Source organism: Pan troglodytes, chromosome 19, assembly GCF_028858775.2.
Source record: "Pan troglodytes isolate AG18354 chromosome 19, NHGRI_mPanTro3-v2.0_pri, whole genome shotgun sequence".
Classification (NCBI taxonomy): domain Eukaryota; kingdom Metazoa; phylum Chordata; class Mammalia; order Primates; family Hominidae; genus Pan; species Pan troglodytes.
Genome location: NC_072417.2, coordinates 68,251,506 through 68,275,660, shown reverse-complemented (window position 1 = coordinate 68,275,660; position 24,155 = coordinate 68,251,506). Strand labels below are relative to the sequence as shown.

Sequence of the window (24,155 nt, the reverse complement as noted above, 5' to 3'; positions counted from 1 at the left end):
GAAGAAGGTGGCTTGTGGAGAGTGGGCAAAGAGAATGGTCATGAGGAGAGGAACAGGGACACTGAGAGAAGCAAGAGATGACAGCTGTGTCTCTACTCTGTCTTATACAGCGTAATATCCCCTGTAGAACTCACTGTATTGTGTATAATGATGGATGTTCATAAGGATTTTGTTCACTGGCCTCTGTATAAGAAGTCAGGGAAGTGTGTAACATATATTAAAGTAAGACTTTCATCAAGAACAGTTAACTAAAATAAGTCTTGGTGCTTGAATAGGGTTAAGTTCCAACAAAAAAAAAACTAACTTATGCCAAACACCCCATTCCTTCATGAGGCTGGGTAAAAGAAGTAATGGCATATTGTTAGATTTTCTTATTTCTACTCTTTGACTTTTTTAATCTCTGGAAGACAATTTCTTATTCTTACAACCAAGTTTCTATTCTGCTGTTTTAAAATGGATAAAGTATAGAGCTCTTCCTAAATTGAGATCTGTTTAAAGTGTCTTTCTTGTCACATGTCAACATACTATATTAACATGAGGATACAGAGGTGGTGAGGCATGTGTGTGTGTGTGTGTGTGTGTGTGTGTGTGTGTGCAGGTGGCTTTGGGGCCAGACAACCCTGGATCTGAATCTTGGCTCTGCAATTTTATTACTGTGTGACCTTGATGACTACAGCCTCTTTTAACAGTTTCTCCTAATGAAATGGTAAGACAATAAGATCTACTATGGCCCTTTGGGGAATACATTTATTTTATCATCTCTTTTTCTGTTTTCCTTATGTGTCAAGACTAAGGTCAAGGAAAAAAAAATTGATGGACTTCCAAAACACACCTTTTGGGGGTATATTTTCCGAGCAAAGCAATGGGGTTAGGATAAATGTAGCATCTCTCTGTTCTTTCCACAGACACTGAGTTGGTTCCCAGGGCAGCCAAAGGGCTTATTGACTCCCTTTTATCTCCTCTTCTGGGACTCTATTCTCCCTTATAGTGGGAGTCCAGCCCAAGGCTATTGTTCCAGGCTGCAAAGAACAGTGGCTTAAGCTAGCTGGGTAACCGGTAAGGAGACAAACCAACTCTCTGGCTGACCATCACTTGTTCCTGCTTTCTCTGTTTTGGGTAACTGTGCCCCTAGTATTCTTTTCTCTTAAGGCACTAGTTAGATTCTGACATTCAACTCTGGGTTAGGATATACTGACAGACAGCTAGGTTTAGGTAAAGGAGTTCCCCACAGGATCCAGACTCATTTACTGACATTTCAAAGGATCCTGAATGCAGAACCCCAGTTAATAATGAATGCTAATTTTCTTTCTTTTAATCATGCATTTCTTTGGGGAACCTTCTAGGAGAAAGCATGGCTAAGGGCAAGATGCAGCTCACCACCATCATAATGCCATTCCAATAAGTGCCCAGCAACACCTACTTTCCACATTGTTAAGAGCATTAAATGATATAATGCACAGAGAAATACATCTAGCATATTCCTGGCTATTAAGCACAAGCTAGTGCTCAGTAAATGCTCATGCCCTCATCTTTTCCTTTATAAAGTTAATATCAAAAAGAGAGAAAGAAAGAAATGCAACACAGATTTGAATGCATTTTTTCATTTTCCTGCCATTCCTACAGTACAGTGATTCAAATCTTCCAGAAACTAAACATGATTAATCCTGCATGCTAGAGAGCCCCTTCCAGAAGAGGTCTGATTCTGGAAGTAAAGAGTGTGGCACTAAATGTAATCTGCACATGGAATTCCTGGGTCCTCTATGCCAAAAGTTCATTTTCTTTCAAATGTTATAAACAACACCTTTGCCTGATTAATCACTTCATGCTAGAGATTGCAAGAAAAAAATTCAGCATGAAAACACTTTGCCAGGTTTATCTCTAGTTTTTCCTTACATTTTTTCAAATGCACAGCTTTTGAATTCTCAATGTTTTTAATGGTCATACGATTGTTCAGGTTTTTTTCCCCTCCACGATGGTTTCTCCATATTGTAAATTCATGACGGCTATTTATTGGGCATCTACTGTGTTCCAAGTTCTATGCTAGGTACTTAAGATTAAACAACTTTATAAAGTAGGTAATATTCCCCTCAGTATATGATGTGAAAGCTGAGGTTAACAGAGATGTAGGAACTGTGTAAAGTTGCGGGGCATGAGAATCCAAAATCTGGATATTGCTTTGTAAAATATTTGCACATTTGAAAGGGGATAGCAAGGACATGTCTCCCTTTTCCTCCCAAAATGCATACCAAGTATACTTTGTTAAAAGGATACACAAAGGAGTCCCCTGGGCTCTTAGGAGTCTGTTGGGATTCCCCTTTGTCTCTCGAAATGTCAATTCTGACATAAAAGGAATTTTCAGGAAACGGTAGAAGTATATCACAGTGCTCTGTCCAGGGCAAAACTAACCAGTTCAGCATCTAGGAAATGTATTCCTGTTCAGGCTTTAAGGATGGGTCTTTATCAGTGACAGTCTAGTGCAGTAGTAGAATCTTGCGGTCAGAAGACTTTGACTCTAGTTCTGACTTGGTAATTAAGTAGTGATAGATTTTTTGGTAACTACTCAAGACTCTTATTTTCTTCATCTATAAAACAGAAAAAATGACAAGGTACACATACCTCAAGAGGTTGTTCTGAGAATCCACTGAGGTAAGGTTTGTTCATATACTGTCCTATTTATCTCAAGTTATTTATCTACTGTCTGTTTTTCCTCTCTATTATGTAAATTCTATGCTATCAAGAAACCAGTCTATATATTTCACCACTATATCTGCAGGGCGTGGAACACTGCCTGGCAAACAGCAAATGCTCAAAAAATAGTTGCAGAATGAACTGTGTGCATTTTAAAGCATTAAAAAATGTTGATATTAGCATTATTGTTAAGAACTTTTAAAGATATACAAAACGGATTTTTTTGTTAGGTATTAACTTTTCATAAACACTAATACTATTAGCCAGCCAGTGAATTTAGGCAGCCAGCCTAAGTTCAAATGATGATCCTGTTCCAATTTTTTGATGTTTCCCTAGAAATTATTACCAGGTTTTTTCCCCCAAATGATATCTGATATTAGCATTTAAATCACATGAAATGAAAATGGTGAGGCTTCATTTCTTGTTACTAATTTTTGTAACCTCCAAGAAGGTTTCTTAGTTTTGCTGATTATTCTGCAACTTCCAGGTTCTCTCCAGATGTGAAGAAAATTGCTTACTTGGTTGAGATGCTTGTACTTACTTGATGAAGTACTTGATTCCATCTGCTGTGTAAGCTTCCTCCCACCCATAAGGTAAACCTACAGTGAAAGGAAACCAAAAATATATTTAATAAGATGATAAAGATAACTTTATTTCCTGGACACAAACCTCCCTCATCTTTACAATTATCTGAGCACATTTCTTATACAAAATAATTTTCTAGAAAGGGGGAATTAAGACAATTCAGATGAGCTTTCATACTCAGCATCTTTAGAACACAATAAATAAGTCTTGAGCAGTTAACAATCTGCTTTAGTTGCAATAACTGGATTATGACTTGTCATTTACATGTGGTGAGCATTTTTGTCAGCAGGATTCAAGCAAAAATTTGTGTTGCAGTGGATGGTTTTTGCCTGAAGGCAGAAGGATGGACAAGATGGCCTCTGCTTGTCTGTTCTGGCTCAAAGTTTCTTTAATTGGCTCCCTTTACATTCTTTCACTCAGCTCCACAGGGAATCAGACATGAGTGCCAGATCAGCAGGGGTTTGAAAGTAGCTTTTGGACAAGACAAAATTCCTTATTAAGTTTGAAAGTTTAGCAAAGTGATTTACAATGGATTGTGGCATTTTACTTTGTTAATTAAGAATTTTGTGCACTAAACATAAACGGCCAAACAATTTGCTAAACTTAGCTTCCATTTCTGTAATGGGATTGAGAATAGTTAGCTATAAAGAGATGTGGATTGACGTAAGCAAGCAATATTTGGCCATATTTCTGTAAATGAGTACATTTTGGCCCTCATCATACCAAGAGAACAGCCCCAAGTTGAGGCAGCCACATTCTCCTACATTCTGATTTTGGGTGGTATGTTTCTAGAACACAGTGGTTTCCACCCCTCTGTTCCATCCAAGTACTGCTAAGGATTTTAATCCAATTTTTGGATGAGTTCTTTGACACTGGCTTATCACGACTCAGGTAGCCTACCTCTTTGGAAAGTAACCGACCTTTAACAACAAATCATTGACTTCCTTTCCCCAAGTCTCAGCAAGGGGCAGAGCAAAAGTGCAGGAATGGTAACTATCTTTGTTTGCTTGCTTTTAGAGGCAGGGTTTCTCTCTGTTGCCCAGGCAAGAGTGCAGTAGCACAATTATAGCTTATTGCAACTCTGAACTCCTGCGCTCAAGTGATTCTCCCTCCTCAGCCTCCCAAGTAGCTGGAACTATAGGTACATGCCACCATTCCTGACTAATCTTTTTAAAATTTTTTTGTAGAGACCAGATCTCACTATGTTGCCCAAGCTAGACTCAAACTCCTGGGCTCAAGTGACCCTCCCACTTTGGCCTCCCAAAGTGATAGAATTATTGTTGTGAGTCACCGTGCTTGGCCTAACAGTAACTATTTGAATGAAATAAAACCTTACTCTATCGCCATTTGCTTCTTGTGAAGTCTTTGAGAAGCAACTCTAAGGATGATGTTTTTGTAATTATGAAAACCAAGAAATACAATTTGCATTGTGTTTATTTCCAGTCTTTTACCACAAGTCGTACACACCTTGAGCAAAAATTCTGTAACTATTTCCTTTGTATATTAACACAGGCCACCTTGAAGTTTCTATTCTCTCTTAATGAACAAATGTTCCTCTTATAAGTAGAAAATAAGCACTTCCTAGAGCCTGGCTTAAGCAAATGACTGGCTTCCCTAAAAGCCCCTTAGTGACTGTCACTATATGTCTCCTCTAGTGTTCACTGCAAGCACATGCTCAGCCAGATGCACCATGATAAACTGCTCTGCTGCACCAGTTCAAGTAGATTTATTTTCTGTCTTCACACTTTCTGCATCTTCTTTTATAGATCACTTCATTCATCACTGACAAGCCCCTCACCTGGAGGGAAGAAAATGATGACTGTACCTAAGAACCTTGCTTTCATGATAAAAATGCTCAGAAATAACAGGATTTCCAATCAATAAGACAAAGGCAGCTAAAAGTTAAGTAGGAAGTTATTCTAATGTGACTACAATTTTTGCCCGCTAAATAATTTGTCTGATCAGTACAACTGTGTCTGTCCTTCTAATTTCTTAGGTCACAGATACGTTCTAATAAAAATAAAGTGGACACTTTCAAGACAGTATCTTTTAATCTACAGGATCATGTGAAAATTGACACTAACATTGGATTACCACATCCCCTGTGCCATCAGAATAGAATTTCTGCCTTGATTATTTCCTTACAATTATTAAAAAAGAATTATAACTTTATAACAGACTTATAAAGGTACTAATTCATAGGCATTTAAGTCACAATGGTTATTCAATGACTGCAGCCATAAAGATATCCCTGCATATTAAATAACATGTATAACTTATTTTAGAAGATGTTCTCTGTTCTGAGAAAATAAGTGTTTCTTTTTAGGAGACTGAATAGTTTCTTATATTTCATGCAGATTTCATATAATCTATTATATAAAAGACAGACCTAGAGACTAAAATGATAGTAATTAATCTCTCAGTGATAGTTCACTAATAGAAAACAATCACTGTCCAATTATAAACTAAAAACACAAATAGCCTACCTTATACAAAAATAGGACTTCTGATTTCCACCAGCTTATTGATGAATTCAGTTTTCCCTTAGTAAAGGTTTCATTTCTTCATAATAAGTGATTTGGATATGACTAACATTATCTAAATAATTTTCAATAATCATTATTGTTTTAAAATTTTCCTACATTTACCATATCTTTATACTTGGAAATATACAATGCTTCTATTTTTTCTTTTCATATTTGTTTTAAAAACGTTATGACAACTATAACTACCTGAAATTGCTTTGGATTAGAAGTATTGTCTATGAACCCTCCCATAACATTCTTTCCATCAGTGATCATCTGTTTTGAATCAATAACTTCACAGTGATGACTCCAAAATCTTCATGAGTATCTTGCCAAAGTAAGAGTCTTAAACACATTCAACTTAGAATAGTGGCTGTTACCTAAAACTCAACATATCCAAAACCAAAGTCATTACATTTCCAGACAAAATAGTTCCTTTCTAATTTCCCAGTCTATTTATGTATCAAATATTTTCTTTGTCATATCTGGCCCATGTATCATTCATTAAATATTTAATGATCCTTTATTATGTGTTCAGCATTTTGCTAGATGTTCAATATACAGTGATAAACAAATAGACATGACCCTTGATCATATGAAGCTTGAAATCGACATAAAGACATTATTAAAAATAGGAATAAGTTCTACAAAAAAAATATGGAACACGATGAAGGTAAGTAATACCACAGAAAAAGGTTGAACTCCCTAATGCAGAAAGAATTCCTACAAATTGATAATAAGATCAATAACAAATAACAAAATAGGCAAAACGTGAAACATGTAGGGCATGAAACACAAATGAACACATGTAAAAATGTTTAACTTCATGCTTAATTAGAGAAATAAAAAGTTATTATGAGATACCATGTTCATCTATCAGATTAGCAAACATTAAAAAGTAGTTTAATTAGACACAGCATTGATGGTGTGAAGAGATAGTCATTCTCATATTGATGGAAGTATTAAGTATAACACACTTATGAGGAGAAACTTGTAAATACCTATCTAAAATTTTCAATGCTAATAATAATGAGTTAACATTTATTGAGTGGTTAGAGTCTAGACACTGTTGTAAGCACCATACATGTACCAATACACTTAATACTCACAAAGAATCTATGAGAAGTACTGCTATTATCCCGGTTTTAGCAATAGAGAACTGAGGCACAGGAAATTTCAATAACTTTCCCAAGGTCACACAGCTAGCAGGGGAAAGAGCCCAGATCTTCATCACTATGTTGAACGATCTCCATATAGCTTAATCCAGCAATTTTTCTTGTAGAAACTTATCCTATAGATATGTTTTATTGACAAGACTGTTCATCGCAAAAACAAAAAATTGGAAATAATCTAAATAACCATCAATGGGGGCGGATTAAATATACTATAATAACAGAGTCAGATGTATTTGAAAAACATTTGTTAGTGTTACAAAATTGTTACAAACTCAAATAGGTTTAACTTGTAGCATCCAACATGCTGAGCAGAACAGAAGGAGAGAGAGAGAGAGGGAGGGAGGGAGGGAGGGAGGGAGCATGGAGGTGTGGGGGGAGATATCTCTAACTCACAACTAATAAGGCTTTGCTAAAGAATATAACATTCATCACATAAATGGAATTTTCACTTGATTTGCAGTCAGAAAATCTGAATCCATATGTAATGTTCTTCAATTGCAAGTTGAATAACCGTGGGAAAGTAATAATCTTGTGGAATCTGAACTTTCTATATAAATAGATTTGTCATGTATATAGTAGTGATGATAACAGCTACCATTCTAGCTTAGGAGGTTAGCATGATACCCTTATTAGATAACATGTAACTACACAATGATATACAAAAGGAGATCATTGTTATTAATAGTAATGAAATTAACAGCCCTTTCTTCATTGCTTAAGGTTCTGGTGATTTTAGAGTATTTTGGATACTTAACATAGGAAAGTGTTTATAGGGGAAACCTCCGTTAAGGCGTAAGCACATTTTTTTTTTACAATCCTTTCCTCAGTACAGTCTCTGTTTTACTCATGATAACATTCGGCAAAAGAATAACAGAAACTAGTGGGACACTCTGACCCTGATCCAGTAGTGTGATGGTAAATATTTTAACAACCAGCTATTGGGGGTGGGGGCAAGCCTTAATTTGCAACATTTGCTCAGTTTCTTAGTGTAAATACTATACTATGCCTATTTCAAGCTACCAATGTGATGTCACTGAATACGGAGATGGGAAGAAATGCATAGTAATACACCATGACATACAATTCTTAGATACAACAGATGTAAATAACCTCAAGAACAAAGACAATTGTAAAATGCAGGAAAATAATTAGGAAGTGGTTAGATTTTAAAATATTTATTACAATTTCTTTAATATAATTTTCAGTTTAAATATTTTAATTATTAATAGTGATTATGTTTGACAATTGGCTCACAAAGTTCTTGCAAGCCAGTAGAAGCCAGCTCAAACATACTACTGTGGCTATCCATCTCTTAGCTCCCTGGTCCCGTTACACAGAAAGTTCCAAAAATCAAAGGACAGCAATGCTGTTTTATCCAATAGATGATTACATGAAACTGATAGCAGCTTCCAAAGGCATAAAGAATTGTTGCCCTAACAATAAACTATGTTTATCAGATGTTTACATAGTGCTTTCTACTATTTCTGACATTCTTCTAGGTAGTTTATAAATATTATTAATTCATTGTACGTCACAATAATTTGAGATAGATACTGTTATTAACCTCATTTTGCAGAGAGGACACTGAGGGATAAAGAGGTTTAAATAACTTGTCCATTGTCACACTGCTGTTAGTGCAGTCATGATTTGAATGTAAGCATTCGGATGCCAGAGCCTATGCTTTTAAGCACTGTGGTGTTGCTTCTTTTCCCTAACTCCTGTTTGCACTGCCAATAGTCAAAACTAAAACAATCAAATAATACTTTTGCCTAACTCTTTGAAGAACACAAAAAGTAAACTAGATTCCCAACGTCTCAATTTGTGCATTATTATCCATTATTTGTGCATTATTATTTAAAAGAGCAATGTTCTTTTAAAAGGAACTGAAATAATTTCTAGGCTTCAACACAAAGCAGTCTATTTTAGAGACATTACATGTTTACAATTGTACAAGTTAATTTGTAGGTCTGAACTGCAGTGCCAATTTAAAAAGAACTACTAGCTAATTTTCCTATGAAAAAGGAATCTAGTATAGTGAGAGATGGTTGCCACCTATAAATAACCAAATAATGCAGCATTTCAACTACTAAAATAATTTCTAAGAAAATAATTGAAAAAATGTATATATTTTCTGAATTGTGATTTAAACACTCCTTAATATTGGCCTTGCAAAAATGCTGTGTATTAACAAACATGATTTTGGATCTGTGGCTTGATTGTTTTACCACCTGGTTATATACATCATTGTTGTTTGAGAAGAAAAAAGCAAATGACATATATACATATATAATTTTACATATTTTGTGCATCCCAAATTTAAAAGTTAAAATGTTAACGTAATTAGATATGAGCTATTTCTAGTTAGAAGTCACTTATCCGGCAATTGAAAAGCTATAATATATTAAAGGAACAACATTGTAAAAAATTTCTAGAGGTTATTTGGTGGTTCACAGTCTACTTTATCTGTCAGTCACTATTTTTTTTTTTGCCAACATATACACCAGTTACCAGTACAAGAGAAGGGGAAATGCCAACATTCATTTTCTGCATTTATCTTCCCAATAGATGCAAAATTCAGTATTTTTTTACAGTTGGAGTTCTCTCACTCTCAGTTACATTGTGGAGTCACTTCCTTGAACTCTGATGTACAGACGTTTAAGGGGCCAGTTTAAATGTTTTCTCTTACATTGCTAACTCTGGTCCCATGACCTAGACTGAAGATGAGAATGTGGGATTTCCCCAGCAGTTGTTTCTGGGCATTTATATAATGCTGGGGGAATGATCTGGGCTAAGGCACTTTGATTTGTTTTGCTTAAAAGCAGTAATATACAACGGACTTTATTCTGTGCACTAATGAAACTCAGCATAAAACTTGCTGAAGCTTTCCTCACTAGAGTGTGAGATCAGCCTAAATACAGAGCTGAATAATAGGATGAAATGATCTTCTCATACTCTCTCCTGCCAACAATCTTTGGTTATGATTAGTCATCTAATAAATTTAATCAATGTAGAGAGTAATGATGAATAACACATCTGACTCTCCTCAGCCCAACTTCTTACTTTTAAAGGGCTCCCCACCCCATATATCAATCTCTCCAGAAATTCTGAAGTTATATATAATTGTTTTGGATGAAATAATGGATCTTCATGTCACAAATCAAATGAAAATTTGATCCCAATTTTGTTTTACAGTAAAGCATTTTTTTGACATCTACTGTACATCAAGTGCTAAGCTAAACACTTTAAATTTGTTATGGTAAGAGATAGTTTTCATGGTTATCTCATAATACATTTCATATAAAATAACTGTGTACTTCATTAAAAAAAAAAAGCCTTTCAGTACATTCACCCTATCCTCTTGTAGCTGATGACCTTGCTTCTTACCTCACTAAGAACACAGAAGCAGCAGAAAGAGAACTTATAGATTCCCACCATAACAACCACCAACAATTCACACACTCCGCTTTTCTCGTGGTCATACCTCATGCAATCCTCCCATCTTACTTACTCAAAACTTCAATCCAACAATTGTCCGCTTTCTTCCCTAACATCTTTGTTCCCTCCCTGTACTGGGTCATTACCATGGGCATAAAAATGAGCTGTAATTATCTTCTATCTTAAAAAAAATTGAAGGCAAAACTTTGTCTTGCCCTCACATTTCCTTGCAGCTACTACTCCATTTCTCTGCTCTACTTTATAACTAAACCTTACAAAAACCTTACAAAAATGGATTTGTCTACATTCAATTCCCATCTTTTCATTCATTCTCTTTTAAATCAACTCTAGTGAGGCTACCATTTGCCCTATGCCACTAAAACAGCTCTTGTCACTTTATGTCCAAAGGTCAATTTTCAGTCCTCAGCTTCCTTCACTTATGACTGTATGTGATGCTGTTGATCACTACCTCCTTGGAACAGTTTATTCGACTGCAAAGACACAGCTTTGTCTAGGTTCTCCTCTGTCACTGGCTGTTTCTTCTCTGCTCATTTGCTAGTATCTTCTCATCTCCCCAGTCTCTAAAAGTTGGACTGCTCCAAGTCTTGGTTCTTCAACTCCTCTGTGTCCTTCCTTTCTGTTCTTTTCCTGCGTACACTCATTTGTTAGGTGATCTCATCCAGTTTCTATTTAAATACTATTCATACGTGACCCAGAATTCTCTATCCCCAGTCTGGACCTCTCTCCTGATTTCCAAACTGGCAAATTCAGGTGCATGCCCTCTCTTCCTCTATCATTGTATCACTTTTAAACTGAAGGTGCCCATTACTGATCTCCTGACTCTTCACCCAAACCTCGCCTCTCAGCTCTCCCCATCAATTTCTATCCTTCCAGTTGCTCAGGCCTAGGACACATCCTTGACCCTTTTCATTCTTTTACATCCCATATGTAATCAACCAGCATATCTTGGTGGCTTTGTCTTCAAATTAGTTACAGAATTTGACCACTTCCCACAACTTTTAGCTTTATTAAATTGGTCCATCCCTTACCTAGATTATTCTGATAGCACTCTAACTGGTATCCCTGCCACAGTCTACTCTCAAACTAGTAGGCAGCATCATTAAAAAAACAAAAAGTCAGATTATGTTCCTTCTACATGACCTGGCTCCCCCATCTCCAACTTCTCTGACTTCATTTCTTAATTATTTATATTCAATGTGCTGCAGCTGCATTGGTCTCATACTGTTCCTTGAACATAACAAGTATGTTCCCGCTTCAGGGCCTTTGCACTTGCTAGCCCTTCTGCCTAGAGAGCTGTTCCCTTTGAATGCATGGTTCACTCTGTCATTTCCTTTCAGGGTCTGCTCAGATGTCGTTCAATCAGTGATCCCTTCCCTAGTCACTCATAGAAGAGCCAGCTCCCTTCTTCTCCAACCTCTGACACTCATTATCCCCCTCAACCTGGTTTCTTTCCTCTCTCTTTCCTTACTAGGATGCAAATTCCATGAGAGGAGGTACTGTTCATTCATTGCTTCACTGCCAGTATTCTTGTGGCACATGATAGGTTCTTAGTTGCTGAATTAAGGAATCAACGTTTACCAAGGATCTATATTTATACAAATACCTACTATTTAATAGGATGTAAAATTTGGGAGGAGAGTTCTTTAGAAAAAGATGTTGAAAGGGTGTTTAATAAGATAATTGGGCCGGGCACAGTGGCTCATGCCTGTAATCCCAGCATTTTGGGAGGCTGAGGAGGGCGGATCATGAGGTCAGGAGTTTGAGACCAGCCTGACCAACATGGTGAAACCCCATCTCTACTAAAAATACAAAAATTAGCCAGGCGTGGTGGCACACACCTGTAATCCCAGCTACTCAGGAGGCTGAGGCAGAAGAACTGCTTGAACCCCGAGGCAGAGGTTGCAGTGAGCTGAGGTCACACCACTATACTCCATCCTGGGGGACACAGCGAGACTCCGTCTCAAATAATAATAATAACAATAAGATAATTGAAAGTGAGGCTGTAAAAGAATATGCTGAAATATTTGAATTATTTTCCCCAAGAGTTGATATTCTTCTTTTCCTTATGGGTTACAGAGATGAAGAGGGGAGGAGCTCTAATTTATTTCAGTATACAAAGATAACGTGATGTTTTTAAAGAACTGCTGTGGCTCACGTTTGTAACCTCACCACTTTGAGAAGCTGAGACAGGTAGATCACTTGAGTCCAGGAAAAAAATATGCAAAAAATTAGCCAGGCATAGTGGCATGCACTTATAGTCCCAGACACTCAGGTGGCTGAGGTGGGAGGATCGCTTGAGCCTGGAAGACAGAGAGTTGTAGTGAGCCTAGATGGCGCCACAGCACTCCAGCCTGGGTGACAGAGCCAGACCCTGTCTTAAGGCAGGGGTGGGTGGGGGGAGCACTGCTGTTACTACAATAATAAAAATATTAAGGGGCCAGTGGCTGTTGAACATGAATTAATGGAACTATTGGAAAAAAAATGCACCTTCTCTTTTCTGTTCTATTCAGGAAAACTGATTTAGTGATTAGAGGTGGTAAAGTTGCTATCCAGCAAGCTTGATTTACACTGGTTAAGAGTAATAGCAGCATGTCTGATAGTTCAAAATGGACACTACCACTTGCTTGTAACAGGTTGCCTGACAGCAATAGGTAGACACACTTGATCTAAGAAAATAGGAACAGCAGCTTGCTAATTAGGTCAAAATGCTAGATTCAAAACTGACAGAGAAATTAGTGTGTCTCAAGGTGATTTCATAAATATCCCTATGGGATGTCATTCACTTTATACTACCATACCATGTTTATAAGAGTACCCCATACCAGCATACCAGAATTCTAAAAAGAGGACATACAAATGGCCAACAGATGTATAAAAGTGATTCACCATGAATAATCATCAGGGAAATGCAAAATAAAATCACAATGAGATATCACTTCACACCTGTTAGAATGGCTATTATCAAAAAGATGAAAGATAAGCATTGGTGAGGATGCAGAGAAAAAAGAATCCTTGTACACTGTTGGTGGGAATGTAAATCAGTACATCCATTTTGGAAAATAGTACGTAGGTTCCTCAAAAACTAAAACTAAAATTACTATATGATCCAGTAATCCCACTTCTGGGTATATACCCAAAGAAATTGAAATCTGTATGTTGAAGAGATGTCTGAATGCCCATGTTAGTTACAGCATTACTCCCAATAGCCAAGATATGGAAACATCATGATATGGCCAAGATATCACCCATCAACAGATGAATGGATGTGATATTATGACAATGGAATCTTGTCAGCCTCAGGAAAGGATTCTGTCATTTGGGACAACATGGGTGAATCTAGAGGAGATTATGCAAAGTGGAATAAGCCAGGCACAGAAAGACATCTGTGACATGACCTCTACTTATATGTGAAACCTAAAAAGTCAAACTCATAGAAATGAAAAGTAGAATAGTTGTTACCAGAGGCAGGTGGGGAGGGACAGGGAAAGGGGAAATGTTGGTCAAAGGTATAAAGTTTCAGTTACACAGGAGGGATAAATTCTGGTGATCTATTGCACAGCATGGTGACTGTCATTAATAAGAATGTGTTGTATATTTCAAAATTGCTAAAAGTGTAGATTTTAAACCTTCTACCACAAAGAAATAAGCATGTGAGGTGATGAAAGTGTTAATTGGCCTGATTTGATCATTCCACAATGTATGTATATACTGAAACATCACATTGTACTCTATAAAGACATACAATTATCATTTGTCAATTAAAAAAGATAAAAGCTTTCAAGAAAACATACCTACTGTTTATACTTTCATAGCAACAGTTTTCTACTGTTGCATAACATATTATCACAAATTTAGCAGCTTAAAACAACACCCAACCATTAGATCCAAGTTCTTGAAAGTTCTGTAGGTTGAAAGTCTGGCATGGCATGACGGAAATCAAGGTGTCAGCTGGGGTAAGTTTTTATCTGGAGTATCTGGGGAACAATTTATTTTCAAATTAATTTTTTGATGTTGTTGGCAGAATTCAGTTTGCAGCTGTAGAGGTCCCTGTTTTTTTGCTGGCCATCAGCTGGGGGCCACTCTCAGCTCCTAGAAGTAGCTGGCATTCTGTGCCATGTGACCCCTCCATTTTCAGTCCATCTTAAGTGGTGACACATAGAGTCCTTTTCATATTTCTAATATGACTTCTCTGTCTCTGATTTCAAGATTCAGATTTAAAGGCTCATGTAGGTCAGGCCCACCAGGATAATCTCTTTGTCTTAAGGTTAACTAATTACATATGCAAAATCTCTTCACAGCAGCACCTAGATTAGTATTTGGTTAAATAACTGACAGAAGGTGTGTGTACACCAGGAACCAGGAATACGGGTGCCACCTGAGAATTCTGCCTACCACAATGCTCCTATTATTTATTTTATACAATGTCTAAATTAGAGATGGGACACTTTTTTGTTGTTCCTAGGAAGGAAAATGTAACTAAGAAAAATATTTCAAAGGTTACATAAAAATAAAAAGAACTTAACTAATTTTAGGATTCCTTCCTTCCTCCCTCCCTCCTTCTTTTCTTTTCTTTCTTTCTTTCTTTTGAGAAATAAAATATCCCTGTGTTGCCCAGGCTGGACTCAAACTCCTGGGCTCAAGGGATCTTCCTGCCTCAAGCCTCATGAATAGCTGGGACAACAGACATGTGCCATGGCACCTACCTTAATTTTAGTTTTCTTTAATTTTTTTTTGTCATAGGATTATAAACATTTTCTCCCAATAAACCTGGAACATTAAAAAAATAGTTTTCTATTTTTTTAATAGCCAGAGGTAAGAAGAGAGAGCAGAGAGAAAAAAAAGAATCCGGCCAGGAGCAGTGGCTCACACCTATAATCCCAGCCCTTTGGGAGGCCAAGGCGGGCGGATCACAAGGTCAAGAGATCGAGACCATCCTGGCCAACACGGTGAAACCCTGTCTCTACTAAAAATACAAAAATTAGCCGGGTGTGGTGGCGAGTGTCTGTAGTCCCAGCTACTCAGGAGGCTGAGGCAGGAGAATCACTTGAACCCAGGAGGTGGAGGTTGCAGTGAGCCGAGATTGTGCTGCTGCACTCCAGCCTGGTAAGGAAGCGAGGCTCTGTCTCAAAAAAAAAAAAAAAAAAAAAAAAAGAATCCTTACAGGCTGGACGCAGTGGCTCACACCTGTAATCCCAGCACTTTGGGAGGCCAAGGTGGGCGAATTACCTGAGGTCAGGAGTTCAAGACCAGCCTGGCCAACATGGTGCAACCCCGTCTCTACAAAAATAGTAAAAGTAGCCGAGCATGATGGCAGGTGCCTGTAATCCCAGCTACACGGGAGGCTGAGGTGGGAGAATCGCTTGACAGCAGGTGGTGGACGTTGCAGTGAGCCAAGATCGTGCCATTGCACTCCAGCCTGGGCGACAGAGCGAGACTCCTCAAAACAGACAAACAAACAAACAAACAAACAAACAAAAGGGCTATGAAATCTTATAGTTGTGTCCAGTTATAGACTATATTTTAAAAAGAAGGAAGAGAGAGGATACATAAAAGGGATTATAGGAGGCTAAAGTTAGGCACAGTAAAGTTGTGCAGGTAAAGTGGGTTTGGGGGTGGTAGACTCAAATTTCCAGATCCCACCTCTCAATCTGATTTGGAATCTCATCCAAGCAATCTCTGGTACAACGGGTTAAAATCTCCCTCACATTCACCCAGCGTGGTAACTTCCTGAACACTCTCAGCAGTGCCTCTCCCTCCTTACCTGCCCAGACTCTGGATCTGCCAGAAACTTCAACACTTTTTTGACTTTCATTTGTTGAATGTCTACTGTCAGAGATCTGGTATAATGGGACCCAGATTCAGGACAGTATCTCACACATAGTGGGCACTCAAGAACTATCTGTTGACTGACTGTAGAAATTTGCCTCCCATGAAGACTGATGATTTAGTGAATCTTGCACATATTTGAAATTTTACTGTTGTTATGAGGTCTTTGTACTCACCAGGGGAACTTATAAATATTTGTACAACTGTTATTTGTGGATTTTGACAACAGGGTAAGGAGGATCAATAGACATACAATTTTAGAAATGCTGTCACAGACTAGATGAAATGAAGTCAAGATCATTGCTGTTTCCGACCTTGAATATAAATGAACATACATAATGAAACTCTAAACACCACTTATCCCTAATCATGTAGCATTTGTTGTTACTCTCTTTGTCTTTTAAATTAAAAAAAGTTTATCTGAAAATCTGTTAACAATCTCACATTACTTTCAGGTAAAATTTGGAAAAAAATCATAAAAAAATCCCTGAAGACATTTGCCTTTAAGAGGATGTTTGAAAATTTTAAATGTGTTTTTAAAAAGATTTAAAGAAAAACAATAAAAACACCTTCATAGAGGGTTATTTTTTCAAATAATAGCTCTCATGAAGTTAGATAACTCAATAGTCATTACATTAAAGAGTTATAAACTTAAATAAAAGTGACCCCAATTTTGCTTTTTCTCTTCTGCAAAGAATATAGGTTCTGACTGTATAGTTTATCACTCAAAAAATTTAATCATTTAAATCCATCCATGGATGGATTAACATATGTCAATCCATGTTTTCAATAATCTTGAAAGACCGTTGAAAACATGCATCCCCAGAAAGTCACATGCTTGAATGTTCACAACAGTTTTATTCATACTAGCTCCAAATTGAAAACAATTGGAAGATCCATCAATTGGTGACTGGATAAACTGTGGCATAACAATATAATGGAATACCACTCAACATTACGCATACAAGGATGAATCTCAAAAGCCCTACACTGAGTGGAAGAAGCTAGAAACTTAATAGTCTATTTATTCCACATTTCAGAAAAGGCAAAACTACAGTGATAGAAAGCAAATCAAGGGCTGCCTGAGACAAGGGATGGCAGGGAATGGATTACAAAGGAGCACATGGAAAGGTTGTGAGGTGATGGAAATATTCTAGGGCATGATGGTGGTAGTATAATGCAGCTGTCTACATTTGTCAAAACTCAGTGAATTGTACACTTACATTTTATTGTATGTAAATTATATCTCAATTTTAAAAAGCAGGGGAAATATCCTGAACCAGTAGTATGTGCAATCCCATTAAAAAAGCTTCAGTACGAGAAATCCCATTACAAAATGGCTGCAATCTTCCTTTCATCTTTATGCTGTGTCAGTCCCACTTATTGTCATCCACTGAGTTATTTCCTGGAGCATGCTATAGACTTCTTTTCATCTCTGCTTTTCCAGATACTGTTCCTTCTACCTGCAATGCTCATCACTATGGAATATAGAAACCCAATAAGCACTTTGGAATGATTTCAGAGACAACAGTCACGCACCAGAATCTCCTTGTCCAGCTGTTAGCAGGTCTTTGATTTAGGGATTTCTTCAGTTGGGAGATCTATCCAGAAATTCTTTCTTTTGATGTAAAATTTGCTTACAATGAAATGTACAAATCTTAAGTGTATATTTACTGAATTTTCACAAATGCTTACACCTGTGCAACCCAAACCCCAATCATGGTATAGAATATTACCACCACCCCAGAAATATCCCATTCCTGTTTATTTCTACTTCTGTGCCCCAAGAGGCAGCCACTGTTCTGATTTTTTAAAAGGTATTATACTTTTAGCATTTCCATTTAGTTTTACACAATTATTTCTATTTCTCTGCTTAGAGATCTTCTCTTTCCATTCATTATGAGCATGTTTTCCTTCACTTCATTGCATGTAGGTATAACAAGCACTTTAAAGTCCTTATTTTAACATCTGGTCTTTTGGAGGTTGGCATCTGTTGACTGTCTTTTCTCTTGAGAATGAGTTACATTTTCCTGTTTTTTGTTTTCACACTGAGTAATTTGGGATTGTTTTCTGAAAATCATAAACATTATACTGTAAAAACTCTGGATTCTGTTACACTACTCTGAAGCATGTTAATCTTTTTGTTTTGGCAGGTCATTTAGTTGGTTGGACTCAAGCAGTAAGTTCTATTTCTTAGGCAGCAGCTAAAACCTCAGTTCAGTTTCCCTCCCCATTCCCCTTTGCTGGGCGGTTTGCAATGTGCCCTATATTTGTGTAGTTTGGGGTCAGACCCAGAAGCTTGGACAGAGTTTATATGCAGAATTTGGGGGTCTCTGTCTCCAGTGCTCTTCTTTCCGGGATTTCCCCTCTGCCTTTCCAGTTGTCCCAAACTTCATATGCTAGTTCTATAGGCCAGAAAGACTGCAAGTTATCAGTTTTACCACTCTAAGTGTCCTGCTAGGGTTTGGAGTAGAGTGAGGCAAGTAGTGTCTACATACAAAATCTAAGGAATCACCCTCCCTCAGGCTCATGCAAGTTCAGGGTCACTACTTGAGACTGAGCCTCCTTAAGAGGGAGGTGCACCCAGGGTACCTTGTTGCCTTACCCTAGTCCCAGCCCTGGGTCCTGCCATCAATCTAAAAGTAGAACAAACAGGAAACTTATCCTATGTTGGGTCCTTCTTCCAAGTTTTGACTGATCTCCAGAATTTGCCTGGTCATATTCACTTTCCAGAAGCTTCTTTTTTTTTTTTTTTTTGTATTTTGTCCAGGGTTTATGATAGGTTTCTGCAGGATGGTTAGTCTGTCAGGAACTTACTTAGCCTTACTGGAAGTGGAACTCTCAGATGCATAGAATTTTTGAGTGAAAAGAGATTTTAGAAATCCTCTAATTGTCTCATGTTACAAATTGGATACTGACACCAAAAATGGTTTCAGAGCTTTGTCATAGAGTCAATTAGAGGAAAACATAGTAATCTAACTTCTACTTCAGTCATCATCCACTATGTCATTCTGCAATAATGCTGAATGAAAAGAGCAGCTTCTGTGCAGAGTGTAAAATGCTGCACTCAGACCTTTCTTTCACGCGTGAATAAATTGTACATTAACTTTCAATGATTAATTACCACCTGCTTAACAGTTTAGTATTGGTATAAACTGAATGTTTCTGTCCTCTAAAAATTCTTATGGTAAAGCTCTCACCCCTGCTATATGGCTGCATTTGTAGGTGTGGCCTTTAAGGAAGTAATAAGGTTAAATGAGGTCATAAAGAGTAGGACCTTGATTCCACAAAGTCAGTGTCCTCAGAAGAACAGGGACAAGAGCCACCCCACCCCTCCTCTGTGTGCATGTACAAAGAAGGGTCATGTGAAGACACAGCAAGATGGCAGTCACCTACAAGCCAAGAGAAGAGATCTCGAATGAAGCTTACGCTTACTTTTCCACCACCTTGATCTTGGACTTCTAGTCTCCAGAATTGTGAGAAATAAATTTTTGTTGTTTAATCCTCTCAGGCTGTGATATTTTGTTATGGCAGCCTGAGCAAATACAGCAATAAAAATGGATCCAAATTTTGCACACTGTTAAATCAACTTACTTGACAGAATTACTTCAGTCTGACTACACTGTAAAGGTAAACTCATATTCTTCTCTAAAAGAGCTTGAACTCAGAAAAACAAAATCTACCAATCAATGCAGTAAAAAATAAAATTGAAGGATAAATGTAGCACTTGAAGCAGATCCGTTGTGAGGCTGGAAGGCAAACAGTGTTTCTAAAACCATTTAATCTCATTGTATTCCCTACCTTATTTTTAAAATGTTTATATATAACTATTAATAAATATCACAGTCTATTCTGCAAATGCCTTTAAAGGGTCATGCCTTCCAAAACAGCATGTAAACAGGTACCATGCAAAAGTAAGGCCTGAACACATATCCTTTATTTGCAGACTAAGCTTTCTGATCCATCATGAACCTCTGCTCATCTTTTCTCAATTTCCACATCTTCCAACCTCACAGCCTGTCTTATCATTTGGACCTCCATCTCATTCTCCCAAGTCCCCATATAATGCTGTTTTCCTATTTCTTCTCATGGTGTCATGGGGCCTCACTGCCCCTTTTACCTAAACACCCTTGATAAGATCTTTCCATGGTGACTGGCTTGGGACCTTCTTGTCATATCTTAGGCTGACACAATCCAGCATAGCCTAGATTTATAGCAACCAATCATTATCAAATAGAAGGTATTAATAGAAATTAGGAGGTGTTAAGTACAGTTAGAAGTGTATTATGCATTAGAGTTTCAAGTCATATTTCTCGTTTATCTTCTTTTTTTTTTTTTTTGAGACTGAGTCTTGCTTCGTCACCAGGTTGGAGTGCCGTGGTGCAATCTCGGCTCACTGCAACCTCTGCCTCCTGGGTTCAAGCGATTCTCCTGCCTCAGCCTACCAAGTAGCTGGGACTATAGGCGCGGGCCACCACGCTCGGCTAATTTTTTGTATTTTTAGTAGAGACGGGGTTTCACCGTGTTAGCCAGGATGGTCTTGATCTCCTGACCTTATGATCTGCCCGCCTCGGCCTCCCAAAGTGCTGGGATTACAGGCATGAGCCACCGCACCTGGCCCATCCTATTCTATTTGTCGTTGTTGTTGTTGTTGCTCATTGCTGCTTGCTGTTGCAGTCAGGTATAGTCCATTATTGTAACGTTAGAACACAATATTTAATTTCTACATTGCAACTCTTTTATCTCTTCTCTTCATCTGGCAGCACTTAGTAAAGAAACCTATATAACAAGAAGCTAGGAAATATGAGAATTATCTCTCATTTGACCAGTGATAGTAATTTCTGATTAATTCAGGAAAAAAACTGCATGCAATTATAAATAGTCCATTTTTATTTCGACATATTGATTTGGTTTAATTGATGCAGTCCATCATACCAAGTAAGCCAGACACCAATTCTGCTACCTCTTCCCTTAAATTTTCCCCTTTATTGAATTATCTTAACAAGTTACTGGACACACACAAAAAAAAGCTGCTATGTTTAGGGATCCTGATATGAAAAGTACTTTGGCAAGAATTTATCTAACTACTAGGTTAGATCTTGGGGTTCTCTGGGCAAATCAAGTTTTGAGATTAAAATTTGAGCATACTTTTCTTCTTAAAATTGTGTGTCTGCTTTAACTGATAACAAAAAAGGCGAGGGATAACACATTTACAAGGAATATAAACTCCCATAAATGTGAATAAAACAAAGGAGGAATTAGCAAAATCTCTAAAAGATTTTCTAATTAAAAAATTTAGTTTTCTACTTTTAAGTACACTTTGATTTGAGATAATGTTCTTTAAGGATATATTTTAATGACTAGATAAAATACTTGTAACTCAAAACTTTATTTATAAAAGAGTGCTTCAAAAGCACTTAAAAGTTTCTTCTTTTACTTTAATCCCCTTATAATTTTAATATTTTAATCTGCTTTGGAAGTTATACATTAACACACATAGACACATATCTCAATATGTAAGTTGATAGTCTAAACTTTTGAGTGCTTCTTGTTATAATTTTTATAAATTCAAGCTAGATGGAATTTAAATGGACTGCTTTCTATTAATTATAAAATTAACTGCATGGAGTAAAATCTGAATTCATTTTTAAATATAGCCATATCTGATATAAAGTAAACATAAAATGTTCCAACTCAACTTTTTGCTTTTGCCAGTGTAGACCACATTCCTTCATTTATCTCTGCATTTGTACAATATAGACTCCATTCCTTCATTTATCTCTTCCTAGAGTTACTCTTTCTTTTCATCTGCCTTGTGAGCTTCTGCTCATCAATCTAGAATCAGCTTAGATGATACTTCCTCTGTGCATACTCTCCTAATTTCTTTGGCTGACTTCATCTTCCCCTCCTCTATGGTACTTCTGTGGTTTGTACCAGTTTCTATCACAGCACTTAACACTCTCCTGTGGAAAACATGATTGTGGACAATGACTATGTTTTATCCATCTTTGTGTCATTTTCTGGTACACAGCTCAGGCTTTGGTGCATAATAAATGTTTAACAACGGTTTGTTGAGGATTTACGTCCCAAGAAGTAAGACATCTTCAACATTTTTTAAAAAGCAATATTGTCTGGAGGGATTTAGAAAAAAATGTGGCATATTAGTTAGGAATGATTTCTGGTAAAAATGACAGATAACTCAAGTAGCTGGGAAAACAAATAGGTATTTATTTTTAAGGAGCCTAAAGGTTGCTAGACAATAGCATGAAGGTCTCAGGTTTTTTCGTCTTTCTACTCTAGTATCCTTTAGGTGTTAAGTGGCTGATCCCTACACATTTCGTCTTGGGGGGGTAAAAAGCCCCCAGTGCTATAGGCAACATATTCGTATTGAAGGCAGGAAAGAAAAAGAGGTGGTCCCAGCTCCATCTGTCCTTATCCATTAATTAAAAGTTTCCCCAAGCAGAAGTTTCTAAGCAGACTTTACTTTATAACTCATTGACCAGAACTGGGGTGGGTGGCCACTCTGTGAGGCAGGCTACCCCTGAGAGGGCAACTGTCTGACTTTACAGTTTCTAATACAACAGGCTGGCTAGGGCAAAACACCAAGTCTGCCATAGATTACAAAAACAAAAACAAAAACAAAAAGACAACAGAAGAGTGGATTAAGGTTAATTAAGATATTAAGGTTACCAGGTTTGTTGAAATAAGTATGTCAGAGACCCTGGGGATTCTAGGGTATCAGCACAATTGGGTACATAGTTAATAATTCACAGAGATATTTTCTCAAGATTGTGGTTGCTCATAATGACATAATGAGATGTTTCAATCTTGCATCTCATCTCTCTCTCAGTGTGTTTTTCAATTATGACAGTTTTCCTTTATCTCCCATTCACCCCAACCTCACTTTGGTTCCATCACTGCCATTCAAAATTTCTCAGAGTCAAACATTAAATGTTTCATTCTCTATAAATGCTTTCTTGATTTTAAAATATTTTTTCTTATTTATCTGAGCTATTAGCTCTTTGTACCATTCATAAAATACTTAATATCTTAAACTTTGCATTACAATAGTTTTCACAACTCTTTTACTCCTCTCTTCCCACAGACTGCTAGCTCTTTGAGGGTACTGAATCTTCCTCAGTCATACTAGGTTCTGAAAAATTATTTTCCGAATTGAATATTTAATTCATTTCATTTGCTTAGTGTTAGAAGGAAGGAAATGGGAGGAAAAACCAGCATGTATAAACACAGGGCCACTGCTAGCCTATGTTTATGTTGCAAAAACTAAAGAAAAAAATTCCATCATGTGTTGAAAATGGCACCACTTCTGTGTGCAAGGGCTAGAACATAGTGCCTCCTTTGAGCTGATGCAACTCTGAGGGCATGGAACTTGTAGGGCTAATGTTCCTTCTGTGCAAATTACTTAAAAAAAAAAACAACACTCTTTCTTCTAGGAAACACAGTCCTGTACCAGAGCATCCAGTTGAGTGAACACAGCAAGGGCTGGATTTCAGTCTCCAATGCACTCCCTTGACCTCTGCTTATTGCACAAAATACTCAATGCTCTGCAGCAGCCATTTAGAAAAGATTTCAGAAGTTCCATTTTTACCCAGTATGTCTACAAGTATTTTGTGATTTCTCCAGGCTCTGTTTGTAATGATGGTAAACTTGGAGCTTCATATTTTTGAATGGGTCTAATTGTCCAAGATACTTGCTCACAATTGAGCCAAAATTTGTCTTCCTATTTTTCCTATCTGATGACCTCAGACTTCTGATGCTAGATATAATAATCATGTCTCAAAGCAGTGTACATATCTCTGGCAGGAAGCTGCCTCCTAAGCAACACATAATAGAATGGAATGTAATTATTTATAGGTAGGTACTACCAACACTGTATTTG

At 37.2% G+C, this 24,155-nt stretch overlaps 1 protein-coding gene across 7 annotated transcripts in view; it reads right to left on the bottom strand.

The window, feature by feature from the left end:
- Nucleotides 1-24,155, bottom strand: part of STXBP4 (syntaxin binding protein 4) — a 242,518-nt gene that overhangs the window by 66,447 nt on the left and 151,916 nt on the right. For all 7 annotated transcript variants that reach the window (XR_010153343.1, XR_010153342.1, XR_010153344.1 and 4 more), the window contains one exon: nt 3,230-3,287. Coding sequence is in view for 4 of the 7 variants with exons in the window: in XM_523800.9 (XP_523800.3) it covers nt 3,230-3,287 (58 nt within the window). In the remaining 3 variants the exon portion in view is untranslated. The remainder of the gene's footprint in view (nt 1-3,229; nt 3,288-24,155) is intronic.